This window comes from Rousettus aegyptiacus, unplaced genomic scaffold (genome assembly GCF_014176215.1).
Source record: "Rousettus aegyptiacus isolate mRouAeg1 unplaced genomic scaffold, mRouAeg1.p scaffold_m13_p_3, whole genome shotgun sequence".
NCBI classification, from domain to species: domain Eukaryota; kingdom Metazoa; phylum Chordata; class Mammalia; order Chiroptera; family Pteropodidae; genus Rousettus; species Rousettus aegyptiacus.
Window position 1 is genome coordinate 116,810,695 of NW_023416306.1, and position 21,414 is coordinate 116,832,108.

The 21,414-nt window shown below is 41.6% G+C and overlaps 2 protein-coding genes across 9 annotated transcripts in view; one reads left to right on the forward strand and one right to left on the reverse strand.

The window, feature by feature from the left end:
* TUBGCP4 (tubulin gamma complex associated protein 4) overlaps window positions 1-13,011 on the forward strand; it is a 75,859-nt gene extending 62,848 nt beyond the window's left edge. For 2 of the 3 annotated variants that reach the window (XM_036238911.1, XM_016144991.2), the window contains 2 exons: window positions 152-291; window positions 945-2,176. In XM_036238911.1, coding sequence (XP_036094804.1) covers window positions 152-291; window positions 945-957 — 153 coding nt within the window. In that variant the 3' untranslated portion in view covers window positions 958-2,176. Of the gene's footprint in view, window positions 1-151; window positions 292-944; window positions 2,177-2,507 lie in introns of those variants that run through there. The other variant, XM_016144992.2, reaches the window with a different exon arrangement.
* The window catches only part of TP53BP1 (tumor protein p53 binding protein 1), a 79,727-nt gene continuing 60,927 nt past the window's right edge, over window positions 2,615-21,414 (reverse strand). For 5 of the 6 annotated variants that reach the window (XM_016144971.2, XM_016144968.2, XM_016144969.2 and 2 more), the window contains 11 exons: window positions 20,469-20,621; window positions 15,068-15,339; window positions 14,262-14,411; window positions 13,540-13,970; window positions 10,831-11,022; window positions 10,205-10,420; window positions 8,358-8,573; window positions 4,960-5,054; window positions 4,024-4,223; window positions 3,351-3,496; window positions 2,615-2,971 (listed from right to left, as the gene is read on the reverse strand). In XM_016144971.2, the coding sequence (XP_016000457.2) occupies window positions 2,784-2,971; window positions 3,351-3,496; window positions 4,024-4,223; window positions 4,960-5,054; window positions 8,358-8,573; window positions 10,205-10,420; window positions 10,831-11,022; window positions 13,540-13,970; window positions 14,262-14,411; window positions 15,068-15,339; window positions 20,469-20,621 (2,259 nt within the window). In that variant the 3' untranslated portion in view covers window positions 2,615-2,783. The remainder of the gene's footprint in view (window positions 2,972-3,350; window positions 3,497-4,023; window positions 4,224-4,959; window positions 5,055-8,357; window positions 8,574-10,204; window positions 10,421-10,830; window positions 11,023-13,539; window positions 13,971-14,261; window positions 14,412-15,067; window positions 15,340-20,468; window positions 20,622-21,414) is intronic. The other variant, XM_016144972.2, reaches the window with a different exon arrangement.

Consider the following 21,414-nt stretch of genomic DNA (forward strand, 5'->3'; position numbering starts at 1 on the left):
TTTAGGAGTTAACAGAAATGTGGGAAGGCCAGGTGGTGCTGGAGAATTTTGAGCAAGGCTTTTCCAAAGAACACCTGTCACCGCCCCTCCCTTCCCCACATGGGTAGTTGGTGAGTCTCAGGAATGACAGCTTGAATCCTTCTCTCTGCAGGGCTTTAGCCGCCAGTCTTCACTCCTATTCAAGATTCTCTCCAGTGTTCGGAATCATCAGATCAACTCAGATTTGGCTCAATTACTGTTACGACTAGATTATAACAAATATTACACCCAGGCTGGTGGGACTCTGGGCAGGTAGGAGCAACCCTTAGGGAACTCAGTGGACTCTGTGTGTGGCTTTTTAAAACAAGTTGTACAATTCCAGTGCTGGACATAGACTTTAGCCATCATCTGGTCCAAATACCCTCACTTTATAAACAAGAAAACTTGAAGCCCAAAGAGAGAAAGCACTGTGTCTGATCATCTTTAATCATTTTAATGGATTATTTTCTAGTAAAAGTCATCATAGTAAAATACTAACCTCCTGAAGCTGAGATGGGTTTTAAGCTCTTGGCTAGGTTGTGTATTGCTATGCTGGGAAGCAGGATGGCCTCGGTTCCCAGTTCTGACATTAAGTAGCTGTGCTGCCATAGGCACCCTGCCTCACTGGCCCACAGCTTCCAGTTTGTGAGAGGGGACTGCCCCTTCCAACTCTACTTTTTTTAATCTATAGTAAGATAAAGTAGTTGTTGGCCTCTCTCAGCGGTCTGTCCCAAGTGCTTTATTGTTGTTCGCTCTTCCTGAAATGTCCTCAACCAGATTTTTCCTTAGTGATGTTAACGGAAGTCAAACTTTGAGTTTAAAGATGACATTATCTATATCACCAGTGCCCTGATTCAAATTTTTTTTTTTTTTTGGAGAAAATCTTAGGAAAGCATATTTGATGAGGCTCTTTTTTTCTTTTGTAGTTTCGGGATGTGAAAATTTCGGGTTCACGAAATGAAGTAAGTCTTTCCTACCACGTTCTCATCTTTAACAGAAGAAGGCTCAAAACATCTCATTCTCTAGCTGCAAGCTATTGAGAGGGCTGTACCTTTTCTCCTAAAAGTGATTACTGAACATCCACGAATACAAATCCTTCCTCTCTTTCTCAAGTGGAAGGGTCTGCCCCCACTTAGGAGAGTTCTTAACTCTCCTCCAAAGGAGCACAAGTGGCATCAGCTCTCCTTCTGTGGACCCTGCAAGATCTGTTACATTGAGAACATTTCTCATAAGTTCATTTACTGAGCTCCTACTATGTGTCTAGGTACTGTTCAAGCTGCGAGAGAGACAGCAGTAATACAGACCAGAGAGTCAAATATTTTGTGGCTTGTGAGTAAGTCAATTGTTGTATGTTGCCACCGAGCAAGAAAGGCACCAGATAAGGCAGGCTTCCCCTCATCCCACAAACCCTCTTTCCTCCAGAAAAAAACTGAGTGTCCCATCCTTAAGGATCTTTAAAACTATGAATCTGAAGAATTTTACCAATATCTTCCAATTATTTCAAATTGTAAAAGGGTAATTTTAGTTACAATGTATTTAGTTGTTGTTTTAAACAAATAAGGTCCTTAAAAAAACTGAGGTCAAATTATTAGCTGCCAAATACTGAAAACTGCAGGTCTAATTATCCCATCTTAGAAAAACCAAAGGAGCTGAGGTTCTCCTAATTTAGCCCAACCATCACTGGTAATCACTAATATTCACATCAGTATAAACTAAAACATTCAATGAACTCCCTTCAAACCAAAAAGAATGCAGCATTCTGGCCTCAGTTTTTAGCTACGCAACCTGGTCCTACAACCTGGTCTCTGCATCTCTTCTACCACATATTACACCCTTATTCTCTGCAACTGTCAGCTAAAGACAACCCCTTCCACTGCTGCCCATGGAGCAGAAGTTAGCAAACCATCATCTGTTTCTGTAAATAAAGCTTTACTGGAACATAGCCACTCTTGTTCATTTACCTATTGCCTGTGGTTGCTTTTCATGCCATCATGGCAAAGGTGAGTAGTTGTGACACTTAAAATATTTGCTATTTGGAAGAAAAAAATTGACCGCTGTCTTAGAGAATGAGAGAACATCAACAGGGACAATGCTGGGGTAGGGAAGGGATAGATAGCTTCCAGCATGTGACTATAGTAATAAAATTTTATACCTGTGACTAAAGCTTCTAACATTTTTTCTCATGTCATCTTTGAAGGTCATCCCATCAAGCTTACAGTCACTACCCAGTCACAGCAATTGGTCCTCTTGTCTTTTAGCTGAGAGTACAGTACACAGTTTAATGAGCTCAACTCTATAAAAAGAATTTTTTTTAATTGCCAAGAAACTTAACTGTGAATTTCACTCAGCTTTTGGCACAACTATTTATCTGGGCCTACTGTAAAATCAGGTTTTTAGTAGGACCGAATTTTAGATAGCCCAGGAGAACCTTTTAACAGCTATGCCAAAGAAAACTTTAAAATTCACTCCTCATTATTTCCCTTGGCTAGATGTCCTCCTACAATGAACAAGCCAACTGAAAAACCACAGAGAAGGTAAGTTTGTCTTGCTACTTGTTCTGAAAGTAAGCTCAAAGAAGTAGATGAAGAAATCCCAGTTACTACAACCAAAGAGATTCAACATTTATTTTATCATAAAAGTCCAGCAAATAAAACTATTTACAAGATCCATGCAAGGAATCCAGTTACACACAAGACACATTTAAAACCTGGTTAAAACACAATCTCCACAACAGCAAGGAATAAAACTGGTAAGACCAAGTAGCCTTAGTGAGAAATATAATCGTGTTTATATTTTGGATGCTGCTTGAATCCAATTCTCTCCCCAACAATGAGGCACTGGATCACCCACTCTTGTGACACCACAGGCAGCTGCAATGCTTCAGCACACTTCAGCACCGAGGCTGGGCATGAGGGGTCTGTCACCACCACGTCAAATACCCCTAAAGCAATATCTGCAGGAAGCAGGGGAAGGTAAGTGAGGAAAAGACTCAATTTAGCTCCTCTAAAAAGCCTGATGTGCCTTGTAACCAGCACATCCCACTCTGCCCAAACTAAGCCCTTTATGTCAAACACAACATGCTACTTGATCACAACCAAGTAAGAAAAGTTATCACTAAATGCTGACCTTGTAAAAATGTTTAGCAAATACACCACTGGACACCAGTAGAAGCACAGACAGCCCAGTGCTTCACTCATGTTAGCGCACCTCTTAAAGGTAGTACTTCTCTTATAGTTAACCAGTAATCAGGACTGAAACTTAGACCACAAGGCCTAACAGCTATGGGTTCAACGACATTCTTGGAGCAATAACAATGTACACACTTTCCGTACCTTTGTTATGGGCACTTGAATGGTGCTGTTTCACAGAGGCTGCCCCTCCAGTCATGAGGATCTCAGACCAGAGCTCCAGGAAGTTCTGCTGTTGGTCTGACACCAAGAGTACCTTCAGATTCTGGAAAGGGTTTTCACGGGGTTGCCTATGAAGGAGTCAGAGACATAGCACCTTGGAATTGGGAGGGATCTTAACTTGACAGATAATATCTAATAACAGCCCTTCTATAAAAGGACTGAGGGTAATGTGAATGCTTTCAAAACCCCTGCATTCAGGCACCACCCCTCCCCCCTTCTTTCTGTGAATTATGCGTATTCTCTAGGATTGTGACCTCCTAATCCACCCCCTTTCTGATTTCCATGTTTGTTCTGGAGCTGAGAATAAGCCAAACCCTGCTCCCTCCTGAGCCTATATTTTTAAGGTGCTTAAAAAGCTTAGTCCCCTCCCAATCATACAGTTTGAGTTCATTCCTTTTCAAAAAGTCCCTAACCACTGTACCCTAGGGAAATATGCCAGGTGAACTGCTAAAATAAACTCAAACCCATTCAAATTCAATCATTTACTGTACGATCATTCCAGTTTCTAGAAATATTTACTCTCACCTAGATTCTCCCCCTCGAAAAGCTTGCTTTTCTACTTTCTACTGTTCTACGTGGACTCTTAAAAACTTACCAATCCAGAATTCTTTGCTCCTCAAGGCTATACCCAGCTGGCAGCAGATAATTACGATAATTCTGGAGTTGGTTGGCATGGCAACTGTCATGGACCCAGACATGAGATACACAAGGAATCCCACTGGCAAGGCACAGGAAGTACTTCCGGGTTCGACAATGTTGATCCGCAATTAGGAGACACTGGTAGGCTGTATTACACTGGAAGAAAAGAAATAACCACCAATGGGTCTGGTGATGTCTATGGAAAGCCTCTGAACAGCAGCCCTAAGGAGTCATAGAGATTGGATCTGAACACTTTCAAATACAGTGATCCTTGAAAAACATGGGCTGGAACTGTACAGGTCCACTTACAGATTCTCAATTGACCCGCGCGATTCAAACGTGTTGTTCAAGGGTCAACTCTGTGGCTGGGAATCCAGCAGGGGCCAGGCTGATTGGTTATATGCAGATTTTTGATTGCATGAGAAGTCAGCACCCCAAATGCCCATGTTGTTCAAGGGTCAACTGTACTATGCAAAATGTGACTGACCCTGTCCTGCCCAAGACCTCTTTTCTCACTGAAAGGCCCAAGTGGCTTCCCTAGACACTCTCCCTGCCTCACCTGCAGCTTCTGGGGGCCTAAATCCTCAAGGGACAACTAAACTCCCATGTATTCAGCATTTCAGGCAAAAAATCAGCAATACTGTGATAGGGATTTCTATTAAACACAAATTTCAATCTGTGTTTGTCCCAGCAACAGAACCATAGCCATTAACTCATGGTTTTAACTTCTCTCCCTGTATACAGTAAAAATTCCACTTCATGTGAACAACCATTGGCAATTTTCCAGTTCCTAAAATCTCTAGCTACTGTCCCTCTCAGGCCTATTCTCAGCACAGCTAGTGGACTCTTCATCATGGCCCCTCTGGAAAGCTACACAAAGAAAACTCCTCACCTGGGCTTCATTGAAGTCTTCGAGAATATAGCCAGCTCCTGCTCGAAGCTGGGATTCTGTATACTGCTTGTTGAAAGGAGGAATTTCTAAAAATTCTATATAAAAAACATAAGCAAGATAATTATTACTACTAGTTGGTTTATTTGCTACTTAATGCCTGCTTCTTACTGACCCCCTTTCCACTCCCCAGCTATCTCCAGAGCACTGTATCTCAAGGACAGGTCAAGGGCTTCCCCATGGTTCAGAAAGAGATTTGTCTTGAGGCCTATAAAGTACTGTCAAAAGAAGGGACAACAGCAGGAGGGGTAGGGAAGATGAGATGGAGGCAGGTCCTAGACCTAAAAACAGCAAACATTTCTGCACCAAGATCAAGTCATTGGACTGTTCACAGGGGTGGACACACCGCCACTTCCCATAGTGATGTATTCTCATCTGAGTTCTTCCTTATGTCTACCCTAAATCTCTTCTACAAAACTAAGCCCATTTCCTCTTTCTTCTCTGGAGGTGAATAGCTGTTTAGCACTTTTTATAATAGTCTTCAAATTCTCCCTTCATCAGCATTTTTACCCCCTGTACACTAAAACTCTGATAAACGAGAATGCTCAAAGAAAGTAAGCTTTTCAAATTTTAACTGATTAAGTGAAGATTAGCCAGAAAATCCTCTTTCAACCTTTTTATTGAAAACTATCTACCTTTGATGATCTTGAAGTACCTCAGGACACTGAACATCAATGACTGCTCTATAGTCTTGAGGGTGAAGTAGAAGTTATGAGAGATGAGGCTGAAGCTGTAATGACCCTAGGCAATTAGAAATTGCTTCTTTTGACCAAATATCTAATTTGAGCTTGTTTTCTTGTCATCTGCTCCTCTCATATATAAATAACACATTAAAAAAAGGAAAGAAAAAAGCGAGACATTAGAGGTTTTAGTTAATTAGGAGTTCTGAGAAATTAAGTGCTAATTAACTTGTCATAAATAAAAACACAAACCAAGTATATAAAAGTGCAATGCCAGGACCAATCCCTTTCCCCCTCAGACCCAGAGGTAAAATTTGGCAGGGCAGACCCAAACCCACCCTTGGTACCCTCTCTGCCTGCTGGAGCTGCTCAGGCAGTGTTGATGTCCCAAAGTCAGGCCTCTGCAACTGTGGTAGGTCTGACTGGCCAGCCTATTCATTTTTTATTGCTCTTCTTGATTCGGCATTCTCCATATTCTTCTTAAAATGAAAACAAACTGGAAACTCTAACTGGTTATAAGAAACTCGGAATATAGCAGGACTGTTTCTCAGTTTTATGACTATCATTTTGAGCCGTCTAAATGACACACATGTCACAATTTTCAATGCCAGCACTCTACTGTTAGGTCACTGCTGAGGCCCCTCATGGTCCTTTATTTTCAAGACTTCTATTTTATGTCTGCATAATCCATGCTGTTTCTAGTCCTGACCAATTTAGAGTTTAATCCCTGCTTATATTTCCTTGTGTTTGTGTAATCAAATATTACCTAAGTCTAGGCAGTCCACTTCTCTAATTTTTCTCACTAAATAAACCCAACTCCAGTCAATCCCTGTAGCTCGTGGTGTGCCACCTAACAAGACTGGGTGCAATATTCTTAACTAATTAACAAATATGTCTCATAAGCTGAATTCAAATATTTGCTGAACTCCTGGCATCTAAGAGATTCCCATTTATTCTTAAAACATATCACAGCTTCTTGAAAACTAAGTCTATAGAGAATTGTTTTAGTACAAATATCTTCAGGCTTGAGACAAAGGAACCTCTAAAACATTCTCATATTCCAAAACTATCAAGGATTCTGGTACAATGTCCATGGATGAAGGAGCAACATAAAGCAGACACATTCACCATAACCGCACTTTACATGAGAAATCTGGAGGTCCCTCTAAAAAACTGTCCAAGTTCCCCCTCAATTCGATAAGGCCTCCCTCCCTTTACTCATGTTATAGAATGGGATTAAAAACATTTGCTGTATCAATCAGCAAGTGGGAATAGAGGGAATTTTTATAAGTTGAGTTTATAATATCTCACACAGACTTACAGATTTTTTAAGCCAGCTTTCTTACCCATGCTATAATACCAACCAACAAATAAAACATATACAAAGCTGCCTTGTGAAGTCCCGGTCTAGGGAAGGGTTAGGAATGCTTTGGAGAATAAAGACTAGAGTCCAGCAATATTGTGAAAGCAAAACAAGACCATGAACACTGCTTTGATGCCATGACACATCTCCTCACAAAATACTCAAGGGACTCTCAATTGCTTATGATCAAAGCAAAACTAATTCTTAGCTAAGAAACTCCACACACACCCTACCTCCCATTGTACCTATCTGAATTCTGACAAATTAGGCTTGGAGTACACTTAACCTTGAAACCCACACATGCCACACTTGCTCCCATACCCTAGAATAGAGCCTCTATACCGATGACTGTTTATGCACCTTACAGAGAGCCTAAACCTTAACCAAAACTCCCCGACCACTGTTCCCATAACCCTGTATAGATCCCCATGTGGCTGTAGTTAGTAAGAGATAGTTTTTGTTAATTAGGAGTCATCCACACTTGAAATGCCAACCATCACAAATCTGCAGTGGTGTTATTTTGAGATAATCATGTTCTCTAATTCAATTCTCTCTTATAAGACATTAGCCAGAACTGGAACTTGTAGAAAATATGATTCCATTTGGACCTCTAGCCTTTATAGCCACATTTGGATATTGTTGTCAATCACTTATAGTGCATACATTTGTATCTGTTCATTTTCTCTCCTAGATCACACACTCTTTAGACAACTGAAATAACTTTTAGGTGTCCCTACAACAGCCTTCACTCAAACCCTATGTAACAGACAACATAGAAATATAATGTATAGATTTGCTTTAAGGTTGAAGGGAGGTACAAGAGTTGAAAAGGCCTAGAAGCTGTTCCTCTGAAATCACCCTGGGGCCCTGGACACCCCATATTCCAGTCTTATATCACAGTCCTCAAGAGAATGAACTTTGCAGGACATTCAGAAACCTGACTGACCAGGATGACTGGAGTAGGGTAAAATGAACACTACTAGGTTCTAGTCCCAAGTCTACCATTATTGTGGACAAAAAGCAATTATTTAACCTCTCCAAGCTTGTTTCCTCATCTGTAAAGCAGATAAGATCTCCCATCTGCATCACAGGATTGTTTTGAGAAAACACTCACTAGGAGGAATTTTGTGAAAACAGTCTATAAAGCAAGAACCAGGGTTAATTTTCCCTGACCATGATCCCAGTTGCCAACTGCCCTGCCTCCTCTACAGCCGGCTGGGGGGCCACCAGATTCATCGAGTGAATGGAAAGGAAGGAAGTACATGTGTCAAAGCCCCCAGGGCTCCTCAGGGTCTTACCCTCCTCTTCCTCACTGCTTCCTGAAGGACCATCTGGCAGTTTGGAGCGGCTGGCCAACTTGTCACTTGTTGTGGCCATTGTGAGGAGAAAGGCATAACCCAGAAACAAGGTCTTGTTGAGAGGCAAAGGCCCTCTCTGCTCTTCCAGGGTGGAGGGTTCACCCAAGTTGTCTCCACTCTCACAGGGGCTCACAAACTCTCCTGCCCCTACCGCACCTGGGAAGGACAGAGGCACAGTGAGGTGGGTAAAGACCACTGCCTGGGCATGACAGGATGAACTTTTCACCAAAGACCATTCTTGTGGCCAAGAACCTAGAACAAATTACAGGGCAGAGAAATCTTACATACTTAAAGTTTATAGTCATGACAGTGCATACACTGTATTCAAAAATGAAAAAAATCAACTAGTATTGCTTTTATACAGCCAAACCAAATTCTTCTGAGGTCATCTGAAGGAAGAGGTGGTTCTAATACAAAGATTAGGTATTAGTGAAAATACCTGGAAGTCTTCAGCCTACTTTCTCTGCCCAATGCTGATTTCTCCCAGGATATGTGATTTAAAAAATAACAACAACAAAAATAACCCACTTTTTTATTACCAAGAAATGCCCCAACAGATAAATCCACCAATATATCCCTGACCTTCACCAGAATGGTGCATAGAATACTTGGTAATTTAAGTGTTTTTACATGTTGCAAGAGCCACACCCAATAGTCTGCTTCAGTTGTCCCAATTTGAAACAACTGGGGGGAAGGGAAGTGACCCAGCCAGTCCGGGACTCCCAAAACACCCATGTTAGGAGTGCACCCAACAAGGCTTTGAGAAGAAAACAAATACCTGACTTGGAGAAGCTGAATCGTAGGCTCATTAGGAGGCTAAGATGACAGACAGGTCATGCCTCCCTAAAATAAAATCAGCAGCAAGAGAACAGTGTGATATAGTATGGATAAGTCTGGACTTCAAAGTCGGACTTGCCCTAGTGTGAATTCTGGATTACTGTCTCACTTTGGGAAAGTTAGCCAACTTTTCCGTACCTTAGATTCTTTAACTAGAAAATGACTTCGCTAGCACCTATACCTCACAGGGATTAAATGAGGTAATATGTGAAGTGCTGAGTTCCATGTTTCACATACCCTGAAACACAGGAGAGTACTGGACTGATATGGAAATGACACAACTCAAATATATAGGAAACAAAAGGAGCTCTACTGCCAGGACAATGTAGCAACCAATAAACTTCCTCAGTTTGCATCCTCAGGGCAGACACTGAGGGCTGTACTTCTACATCTCCAGAACCCACAGAGGCTGGGGCTGGGTCACAGGAGAGATCCAGTAAACAATAGAAGGATGGAACTCCTCTGTTAAGAAGCAAGAGGGACGGGAAAGTGGTTGTTTGGAGGACAGTAGGGAGAGGGGAGATGTAGGCTGAAGTACTAGCTCTCAACAGAAAGTGTGGGAAAGCGGGAGGACCCTGAGCACGAAGGAGAAGGAACAGAGCTTCCAGAAGTAGAGGATGGTGCCAGGTAAACCAAGAGATCTAAGACAAATTTCATCTATTTTAAATCTGCTTAAAATTCAATACTTCTTCTTTCTCTCCGAGAACCTACGCTGGAGTCAATGTTTCTGATCAAGACCTGGTCTCCTATCTACCCCCATTGCACTCTGCTGGGAAATGAAAGAGGGAGATGCAGAAAGCTGTCTCAGTACCACCTGTGGGCTTGTGCGGGGCCCCCAACTTTGTAGCCAGGACAGAAGGGCCATTGTCCCATATAAGGCTCCATCTGTAGCAGCTGGCCTTGCATCCCACCATGGTCTGAGGGAGAATGAAGCAAAAGTGAGCACTCACCAGGTTTTACAGTGGCAGACTTCCGGCCTCTCTTGGCAGGGGATCGTTCCTCCTCAGAAGTGATAAGTTTTCTTTTGCCTGAGAGAACTCCCGTGGAGGCACGAGGGCTTTCTGTGATCTTCCGGGAAGGGGTTGTACTGCTACTGCTGGAGGCAGTAGGGGTGGCCGGGGAGCTGGTGTTACTGCGACGTTTCCTTTTCCCTTCCACCAAATTGTCTGTGATAGGATAAGCCAGAGACTGATCAACTCCTATGACCTAAGGCTCTAGACTCCAAGAAGCCAGGCAGAGCATGACTTAGATTCCACCACAACCTCCCCTCAATCTCCCATGGGGGCAGGAAGCCCCCTTTTAAGGCCATTACATTTTCTGTTTCAGTCTCTGTCATGACTGAAATGTGCTTGTTCCCCTACAGAACTGGGGAGGCCAGAAAAATCTGAGGACTTCCTATTTGGTCCTGGGAAGGAAATAAAGATAGGCAGTGGCTCCAGAAACTGACAGCTCATTATCATCTCACATAGAAATAGTAAGATTTAAGGTAGCATTACTGATTGCTCTAGAAATCACTCCTTGTACCACAAGCAGGGCAGAGGCCCAGAGGCTGCTGTTCAGGAAGCGAAGGTCTTACCTAAGCTGATATCTGCAGCCTTGGTGAGGGGTGTCACTGCCTCATATGGGCCAAGGCCGTACTGCTCTCTCAGTCTGTTTCCTTGCTCCAAGGACAGAATGACAGCCATTCGCTTATACCACTTCCTTTGGCCTTCTTTTTCAATGCTGTAGTACAGCTCTCCAGACTCTTTCCTATGCCCTTTCACTACCCCTGAGTGGGGGGGAAAAAAAGTAAAGTCAGCTTGCTATTATTTTAGGCTGCCCAACATCCACTCACAAAGGTTCTGCAGAGCGGGCTAAAAGTCAGGGAATTAGGAGATACAATAATGGGCTGAAGTTAGGATTTTAACAAAATCCCAGCTGTCCATCCCAGACATCACCCGCCACCACTTAGGATATACATAGCTACTAGCTTGACATGGAAAGTTTGACAGAAGGAATCCTAGAGTTATAAAATAAAGCTTCCTAAAGCCAGCCTGGTTCAAATGGTTCTTGAAGTGAAACGCATGTGGTATCTTAATGATTCCATTATAACTTACTAATTCTGAGTAATTAGCCTTAAGTTATAGGTCAAAGATGACATCATTCTGAGAGGGTATGTGTCTGTTTGTATCTGTGTAGCAGAATCAAAATAAAGATAGAGCAATGAAAGGAAAAAAAAATTCTGCCCCTCCTGTCTCATCTTCCCTCCCTATTACGTACTCTCCTGCTCTTGCTCTGATGCGGAATCTAAAGATAAGGCCTTTAAGTTAGAAGAAACACAATGTGGGATTATAGAGGAAACTGGGTTAGAATTGAGGAGACCTGATCTTAGGCCTAGTTCTGTTACCACCAAGCTCTATGATTTTGAGCAAGACTTGCAGATCCGTTTACAATTCTGTGAAAAAGATAACACTCCTTCCCCTCTATTAATTAATACACAATTTACACATACGTGCGCACACACACAAACACAAATAAAACCAAGGCATTAATATAAATACTTTTTCATTCCCATAAACAGAAAGGTCTGTTTGTTCTCTCCCATTAGCCTATACTTCAATGAAAGGCTAAAAGAAATCCAGAACCTAAGCCACCAAGGAAACAACTACAGAGGAGAAAGCAGGCCTTGGTTCTCTTATCTATGCCACAGAATCACTCTTTCCTTTGCTTGTTCATCTCCTGGCCTAACTCTCTATCACCAACTAAATCACAAGACCCCCTCAAAAACACAAAGAAGCCTAACAACATACTTCACACTAATGAAGAGCTACTAAAACTAGGAGCAGTCTAATGTTGACATTAGTGGGCAGCCTCAATTAATTAGACACAGAATCCCCACTTTTTGATGCTGTACTTCACTCTGGATACAGAACTGTCTCTGCGAGGTAAGAGGGCAGAATGTGGACCTTCAAAAGTGGCTTAACAACCTGAAAGAAGAACAAATGTATTTGATACAAACTATGTAAGTTACAGATCACAAAAGACCTCAATCCATGTGCCACACAGAGCTAAGTGTTATCCAGAACTAGAAAGTGAAGCGGCCCATTTAACATTAAAATAAAGGGGAAAACAGCAACTACTCAGTCCAAATCACAGGAGTCTGGAGAGACTTCGACAGAGAGGCATTTTTGCCCAATATATTCCAATCCATGTCCAAAAAACTCTCCAGAAAAGATGATTTTAAATGACAAACTCAATACAAACATGTATCTCCAAATTAGTTCACATAAAATAAGCAATGTATTCAAAGAACTGACACAGGAAACAGTCATAACAAACACCAATCCCTCACCATCGCCAGTACAGGGAACTGAGAGCTAGAGGCAAAAAAAAAAAAAAAAAAAAAGGCAGCACCATTGTTCAAACCAGAGAGTAAGTGTTGGGTGTGCAGGCACACAAACACAGCACTAACAACTTCTTCCTAAGCAAAAATAGCTCAATATATCTGCCACACTCAACCTACTGAGTTCCCATCAAGGCAGGAGGTTTAAAAGTTAGTGGTGAAAGAATAGAGGAAGGGAAAAATACTAACTTTACAGTAGAAACCTAGCAAACACCACCTCAACCAAGTGATGAAGGTTAACACACCAGTGATGTCCTATGGATGTCACACTCCTCCCTCCCCCATGATGTGATGAGAAGGGCACTTCACCTTGGAAGAATTCTTTTTAAAAACCCGTAATTCCAATCTAATCAGAAAACACAAGGCAAACCCAAACCAAAGGACATTCTACAAAATACCTGATCAGTGCTCCTCAAAACTGTCAAGGTCATGAAAAACAAGAAAAGATTCAGAAACTGTCATAGATGAGAGAGAGATGATCAAAGGACATATGAGGATTAAATATAATGTGGTAATACTGGATTGGATCCTGGAACAGAAAAAGGACATGGAAAAGCTGGTGAAATCCAAATAAAGTCTGGAACTTAATAAACAGTAATGAGCCAAGGTTGTTTTCTTAGTTTTGACAAATGTACCATGCTGATGTACGATGTTAACAATATGGAAAGCTGGAAAGCTGGGTGAGGGATATACAGGGACTGTCTGGACTATCAGTACCCTTGTACTTTGCAAAATTTTCTATAAATATAAAATTATTCCAAAATAACAGGTTTATTCAAAAATAAGCAACAAAGAACAAAAAAGCCAATGATGAGTAACCATTGTTACAGGAATGGAATTTCTGACAGAAGAGAAGACTGCACCAGGGCACAGTAAATCTATACAGACTACTTCTTTTATTACCTGCACTGAAATACTCATCCTCTGAGAGAGCTGTTACTTCCGTATCCAGCGGGATGGGGTCACACAGCAGAATGTCTTTGCCCAACACATCACACTCATACCCATCATCAAAGAGCAACTTATACTTCCCAGCTCCAACATCTCGTGTGATTTTCCCAGAGTAAAAATAGCCATTGGATGACCATTTGGCTACAACACGGAGCCCTACAAAGCTGTTCCCTGGAGAGGAGGCATCTAAGCCATCAGAAGGGCCAGTGGTAGCCTGGAAAGGGATCTCTGGAGAGTCGCTTCGACGCAAAGCACCAGCACCCACATCTGCTCGTCTGGTGGGCTCTGGCATTCGGGGCACAATACGAGTAAAGGATTTATCATCTGGAGACATGCTGGGTGAAATGTCCTCTATGCCCAAGGGGCCAGGCGCAGCTGTTTCTCTAAAGAGATATAAGAGACAGGAGAAGGAAGTGAGAAGAAATACTTACCTAGTATTTTCCCACTCCTTTGTCCGTGGGTCTGTCTCTTCAGCCCATTATTTGGTAACCCCATCACAGGCATCAGCCTGGTCTCTCAACAGCCTCACTCTGATCCCTGCCCACTCCCCAGTCAGTGTGGGCCCCTCTTCTCCCTCCTGACACCCCACATACTCTCTAATCCCCTCTCTTCTCTCTGCTCCCTTGTTTTCTAAACAAGTCACAGACTAAGTATATCTCACACTACCCGGGTACCTGGTTCCAGTGGTCCGAGAAGGCGGGCGGCCCCTTCGCCCGCGCCCACGAGGCGTGACTGGAGCCTTCCCTCCCTGTCTGATGCCAAGGCCTGCATCACCATCCTCCTCACACACTGGCGCCCCTGTCTGACTGACCCCTTTTCTAGGACTAGAGAATGAAGACAGGTTAGTCTGATAGCACCTGCTACTGGATCCTTTCCCCAGTCTCCCCTTGGCCCTCAGACTACATGTCAGGCCAACATGTGCTGGGCCTCCAGGGCAGCAAGAAGCTGGTCCACACACCCACCACCAAAGTATCAGCTGAGGAGTGGGAATGTAGGAAAATAAGTAAAGGACATCCTCCTCTACGCAAGTCTTCCCTCCTGACAAAGCTTCCTACTGCTGCCCTTAAAAACAGCACACAAATTTCTACCCTGCTTTCTCTTCTAGTTCAGGCTCTGGACAGCTGCAGAGGATAACAATAAGCTAGGGGATATGTCAAGTTGGGGTCACTACCCCAAACTTTCTGTATTCCCAACACTTGTAGGCTGCAGAAAATGGGGGTGGCAGGAGCATGTGCCAACATTCCCAAAGTCCCCTCACCTGTTTCTCTACGTTTTCTAAGGAAGTCTACTTCCCACAAGCTCCACCCTACCTCCCAGGCAAATCCCAAATAGGATAGGAACAAAAGGGGAAGAAAAGGAGTTGATTTATCCTAGATGGAAGATGGGAGGGATTTTCCCATTACTCCCCTTTTCTGTGATATTTAAAATGTCAGCAACCCTGCCCCTGCTGTGGCTCTCTCCCTGGAGACCCTGTCTGCACCTCGGTTTTCCTGGGCCTCCTCGGGAGCTGGGCAAGGCAAAATCTGCGGGTTCTGTCCCGCTGGTTTTCCCTTTGAGTGATCCGGCTCCTCTCCCTGAGCTGCCACTGCTGTGCATGGCTGAGAGACTTGTCCCACTTGACGTGCGATGTAAGCTGGATGCCTTGGAGGAAAAGGAGCTGATATCCCCCAGGTCACCTGAGGAGCCCCCAGTCTTTGAAGGGGAAATTTCAGATTCACACTCCCGACACTCTACAACGGGCTCTTCAGTCTCCTGCAAGGAAGAAATGGATACAAAAGCTAACAGAAGTCACAATAATACGATGGTAATGTGCTAGTTCGAAAATACTAATGATGGCAAGAAATTTCAATTCAGAAAGGTGGGAACCAGGATAGAATTTTCTGGAATAAAAGAAATGTTCTATATCTTGTTTTAAGTTATAGTTACATAAAATTGTCAAAAGCCACTGAACTAAACATTTAAGACCTGCACATTCTACACAGAATACATTGTACCTCAATAAAAAATGAAGCTGATATTAGATTGGGGGAAAAAAGACCTCTATCCTGAGCTGTTAAATTATCTTTTTACGAGACAAGTACACAACCTTTGGCTACTGAGAAACCAGCAAGGATTCTATCCCAGAGGACAATGGTAACTCCCTGAAAGAGGACAGGTAAGGAGGGAGGTAGGTAGGTAGAGGAAGAAAATGAGTGGTTGGGAGCCATTGTGGCACTTGATTAGAAGTTGGTAGTATTACCTGTTTTTCAAGATTAAGTATTTTATATTACTTTTCAATAAGTGATAAAGAAAATAAAAATTATAAGAAAGATAGGCTAAAAATAGTATTACTGTTTAGAAGAATGAAGACCAAAAAGATAATAATGATACAAATATACGAGTTTTTGGTACCTATGGAGGACAAGAATGTCAAACTGACTATCTCACATGCCTATTTTGATGGACTGATAGTGGTGGCCTAGAGCCCAGTTTTAAGCAGTCTTACGAAGCTAATTCCTAGGCTTAGTGAGAAAAGGTACTACAACCAACAATCATCAATCTCTATAGGCATAGGCTTGAGACATTCCATGATGGATGCTGCACATTTGCTTTTCTGCTCTAGCCTGTTCATGCATTATTGTGTTGCCAGAGAAAATATGGAGAAGTATAAGATAAACTCTTCCCTCTGAGAGTTTGCAATCATTCTGGGAGATAGCACATGACACACGCACACACATTTAAATAATGTGTAAGATGATTGGATGAGTATTTTGAAGCATGAGCTTCTTGAAAATCTCTCCTTTAGAATCTGTCTCCAAAGTCATTTTCTCATTTTCTTTGCCTTTCATTCTCTCTTTGACTACTTGTACAAGTACTATTTGTACTTGTTTTGGGGTTCTTTCTCGGCTTATTCCCTTAAAATTGGTATTTCCCAAGACTCTGTTCTCATTCCTTTCTCACTCTTCCATGCCTTCCCTAGCCAGTCTTACCAGACACATCCCTCCCTATCAACAATATAATGATCACTCAGTTCCAAATTCTCAGATACAAATGCCACTAAACTCTTCCCCTTGGATGTACCAAAGACATCTGAAATTTACCCCATCCAACAGTCTGTCATCCTCTGTCCATTCCCTTGCCTTCAATGAATGAATTCTGACTACACCCAGTACATCTCACGTCTTCTGCAGCTCTCTCTAGCAGAGCATGATTTTTCTCAACCAAACTTCAATTCAAGAGTTTGTAAATGAGAAGCTCTTTGCTCTCCATTGTCATTAACATTTATCTCTCCCCACCTCATGCCCTTACCAAACCATTATTTGTCATTCTGTTAAACCTCCCTCTCCTCTTCCCATTACTCACCGACATCCTCCCAATCACTCCCTCTCACTCATGAACACCTTCACTACCTGTTTACAGCCTCTGTTCTTTCTCCCCATCTCTCCTCCTGTGGCTCACTCCCATCAAAATGACCCACCCAGCAACTCCTGGGTTTCCTGATCTAATTCCCACTATGAACCCTTCCCTCTGTTCTACCTCATCCATCTGTTACTAGGTCCAATAACAAGAACCGCACCACCTCCAAAAGTCTCAATCATAAACATGTCATTCACCAATCACCATCTCTCACTCAACTTGCCTGTTCTATAGCTGGATCTGAGTCAGCATAAGCTGCCATGGTCATTTGACTGAAACAGGTATTGTGAGCCCAGAATTTAAGTCAATTCCTTCTCCTGGACATAACAAATGTGTAAGAGACAGGCCTATCTGGAGGCCTGGGACTCTAATATATGCTTTGGTTAGAGAGTAGGCCCTAAAAGCAGTAGCCAGCTCTTCCTGCCTTTGCAATTATCCAGCAATTGAAGCCGCTGCTCTTATAATGACTTAGTCCCAGGCTCCAAGTTGCCCTGTTATGATCTTTTTAATGTATTTGTGCTTGTTTTCTTGTGCATCTCTCCTACTAGATTAGAGAGGCCACATTAAGACAGAGATCATAACCATCTTCTTTCCTGGATATATCCCCAAAATTCAGCATAGTACCTTCCATGAAAGAGACCCTCGGTAGGTATTTACTGAATGAAGGAGCTTCTCTTTATATTGTCTATCTCAGTATATAATACCACCATCTATCCAGCTATCCAGGCAAAAAGCCCAGGCATCATATTAGATTCTTCCCTCTCCCTTGACCCTCACATTCAGGAATTCACCAGTCTATCAATTTCACCTTCTATATATTTCTTACATCAGTCTCTCCTCTCAACTCCTACTGCCATTCTCCTAATGTGAAACTCATTACTTCTTGTCTGATTATGACTCTAACCTCAACCCATTCCAATGCACTGTTACACTATTGCCAATTTAACCTTCCCAACATGCAAATCTGAGCTGGTCATTCCTTTACCCAAAAAATCCTTTTAAGGCTCTCCAACACACGGAAGATAAAAAGCTAAACTCTTTTCTATGGTACACAAAGCCCTTATGCTCTGGGTCCTTACTGACCTCAACAGCATCCTCTCTCTCCATTCCCTACCCTACCATTCTTGTCGTGTTGAGCACCTAAATATTAATTAAGCATGCCATGCCGTCTACTTATTTACCTAACTTTTCATTATGCCTGCAATGTCATTCTCCTTCTCCTCGATGTTATCTGTCACACTCTTGAGTGCTATGTTTTCTACGAGACCTTTTTGCCACCTTCATGTAGGTCCACAGACTCCATCTCCTCTTCTTAACACATCTTTCCATATCTCTACTACAGCAACCAGCAAGTTCTGGATTTGCTGAATGTCGAGCGTAAACTCCTAGAGAACAGGGACACTGTCTTTTTATCTTCACTAGTCCCGGTGCCTGCCATAGTGGTAAGATCACAGTAAAAAAAAAAAAAAAAGCTGCCGGTAAATAAATGAATAAAATCTTTAAACAATGATAAACAAGGGCTACAAGAGATGAGGTAAAGAAAGCTTCCCAAGTTCTCTGACCTGAACCTATCCATCTTCACATCACCTCAAATCTTTGTGCTGCCCTCCAAATAAACTGTTCCCACCTATGTTTTCTTTCCTTCCTGCCTCTGTGCCTTAGCTCACCAAATCCTTCTATATGGAATGCTGTTTCCCCTTACCCCCCAATACCTAAAACCTTCACTGTCCAACTCAAATACTTTCTGGCCCTCATCCAGAAAGACTTTATCAAAATTTCCCTTCAGATGAGTTTCTTCCTCCTCTGTACTACTATAAGCACCTTCCTTTTGGCACACATCACTTTTGATCTTGAAAAGCAGCATAATAGCTAGGAATGCAGGCTCTGAAAGCACACTGTCTGGGTTGAATTCCAGTTCTATTTATTAGCTAGGTAACCTTAAGCAAGTTATGCATGCTATGCCTCCTCTCTTCATTTGCAAAATGGGAATAACAGTCATCTATATCATAGCTTAGCTGTGACAATTAAATAAATTAAATCACTTAAAGTCCTTTAGAAAGGTGCCTGGCATATGGTTAATGCTCAACAAATGTTAGTCGCTATCATTCTTTTCCTTAATTATGGTAATATTTCATAAACTATGTCCCAGAGGGATATAGTAAGTATTACTTTAAAAAATGTTCAATGGTGAAATAAGTTGGGAAAGTGCTATGCTAAACAATAAAATACATACCTTTACTAGAGAACTTCTTAGAGCCTTTAATGTAATAATGCACTGTAAATTTCTATGGGGGAGGGGGAGTTTTACAGCATTCAGCATTTCTCAAACTTCTTCATGATCAAAGAACTTTCTTTTCCCCTCAGAGTATCTAGCTGGCCTGCTGTTTCCAGAAATATACTTTAGAAAGCAACATATAATAATGTAATATATATAACACTTAATATAGTACCTGGCAGAGTTCAATGTAGACTACAACAGTTACGAAAACTTTTCATGAAAGCAAACTGCTTTTCTATAAAGCTAAGTTCATAATTTTTCCAAAATAGTAATAACATTGAAAAAAATAAGTGAACATAAAACTGATGACCAGTCAACATTTAAAAAAATATATTTCTAGGATTTGGTATACAATAAAAAGAATATAAGACAATTTCTCAAATTAATGTTAAATGGTTCCTGACATGAGGGCCACAATGGCCTATTATTGAACAATAGCAATATGTTCTGCTTATTAAAACTACATACCAGAGTTTAATTCTCCCTGAATACAATTTTCAATATGGCTAGCTGGTTTGCCTGAGTGAAGGAAGAAAACAGCTGTGCCTCATATCAATTAATAAAATGGTTCCCAAATATTAACACATGTACCAAGAAAGATGCCAGATCTTTAATTCTAGAAAATCTGTCTAATCTCAGCCAGTATTAGATGTAAACAGTCAGCATATGATGCTGTCCAACATAACAGCCAATAAATGCCAATACTATGCTAATATTGAGAATGAGTCCATAATGAATCCTACTGACAAATAAAGATGCATCTCTTACCAACAGGTCCATAACCACACATAAAAGGAGACCAAGAAAGGGTACATGGGTAAACATGAAAACACGTGAGACAACACATGGAGCCTAGCAAGGAGTTCTCAGCTTCATTAGAGTTTCCAAGGATTAAAATACACTAAATCTTTCTACTTATACATGACGCAAAATTATCAATCTGTTCTTTATAAAAACGGAAAGCATCATGGGGCTGGTTAAATAAGGTGGCCAAAGGTCAAAAAGCAAACCCATGGTTGGAAAAGACACAGAATTCAGGAGTCTCAATTTCTAACCTGGTTCTTACATCTTTCTATTAAAAAGATGAAGGAAAACAAAGTGTTAGTAGCTAGTTGCACAGAAAGAGGGGTAAGGAGGTGGAGGTTAAGTGGCAAGGTAATTTTTCTATCAAAAGAAATCTGTCACATAGACCCAGAGTATTTATTACCTCAGTTACTTTTCTTTCTACTTCTGTTCCATCCACATAATACACATCTGTGATGACACGAGTGACAAGCGTGCGGACCTCATGGATTGTTCTCATATGGCGATGCAAGACATGGCCACGTGGAGGTTGGGGCATATCAAACTCTTCCTCTCCCTGTGACAGAAAATAGAAGACACAAGCATGAGTCTCATTTAACTTGGTGAATCGCAGATCAACTTCATGATGAGCGCTGTTCAGAGGTTCCATGAATCTAGTGTGATGGAATTTTCCAGCTGCTTGTTGTGTATTAGCCTATAGATAAAACCAGGAATGGACCAGCTATATAGCCAGAGGCTACGAAGAATTTGTATCAGTATCACTAAAAATGATCTACTTCTGTCTAAATCAAAAGCATTAACGTCTAGCACTTATATCTAGGATATTTAGTAAAACTTTGACACGCTAACAGTATATTATTTTTAGATTGTAGTCTTTCTGATTTTGATGCTGATTTGTTAATCAGTATACGAGTTTATAGTTGCTACAGCTCTTTAGATAAAAGAAAGGAATTCTTTAGAACTTTATATAAAACCATAATGACATCTGTTAATCTCGGTGCGGTCTGTTTTACCTGCATTAGTAAGCAAAAACTATAGTTGATTCAACCTATAACAAGATATGCTGATTCTCCTGGAATTAAATACGAAATATTTAATCTATTCTAGATGATAGATTATAACTGAAGATCTGAGCTAGTGTCCAGAAACAGAAAACATTAGCAAATGAGGATTTTGTATTTAGTTGTACCATAAGGCACAGTTTAAATAGTTTAAATGAAACCCTACATTTTTAGGACAACTGTTACATACATGTTTTCTCACAACATTTACATCACATTTATCCACATTCACACCCTCTCCCCTTCCCCACACACTCTAATTACGAGGAGGATAAAATGTACACTTTT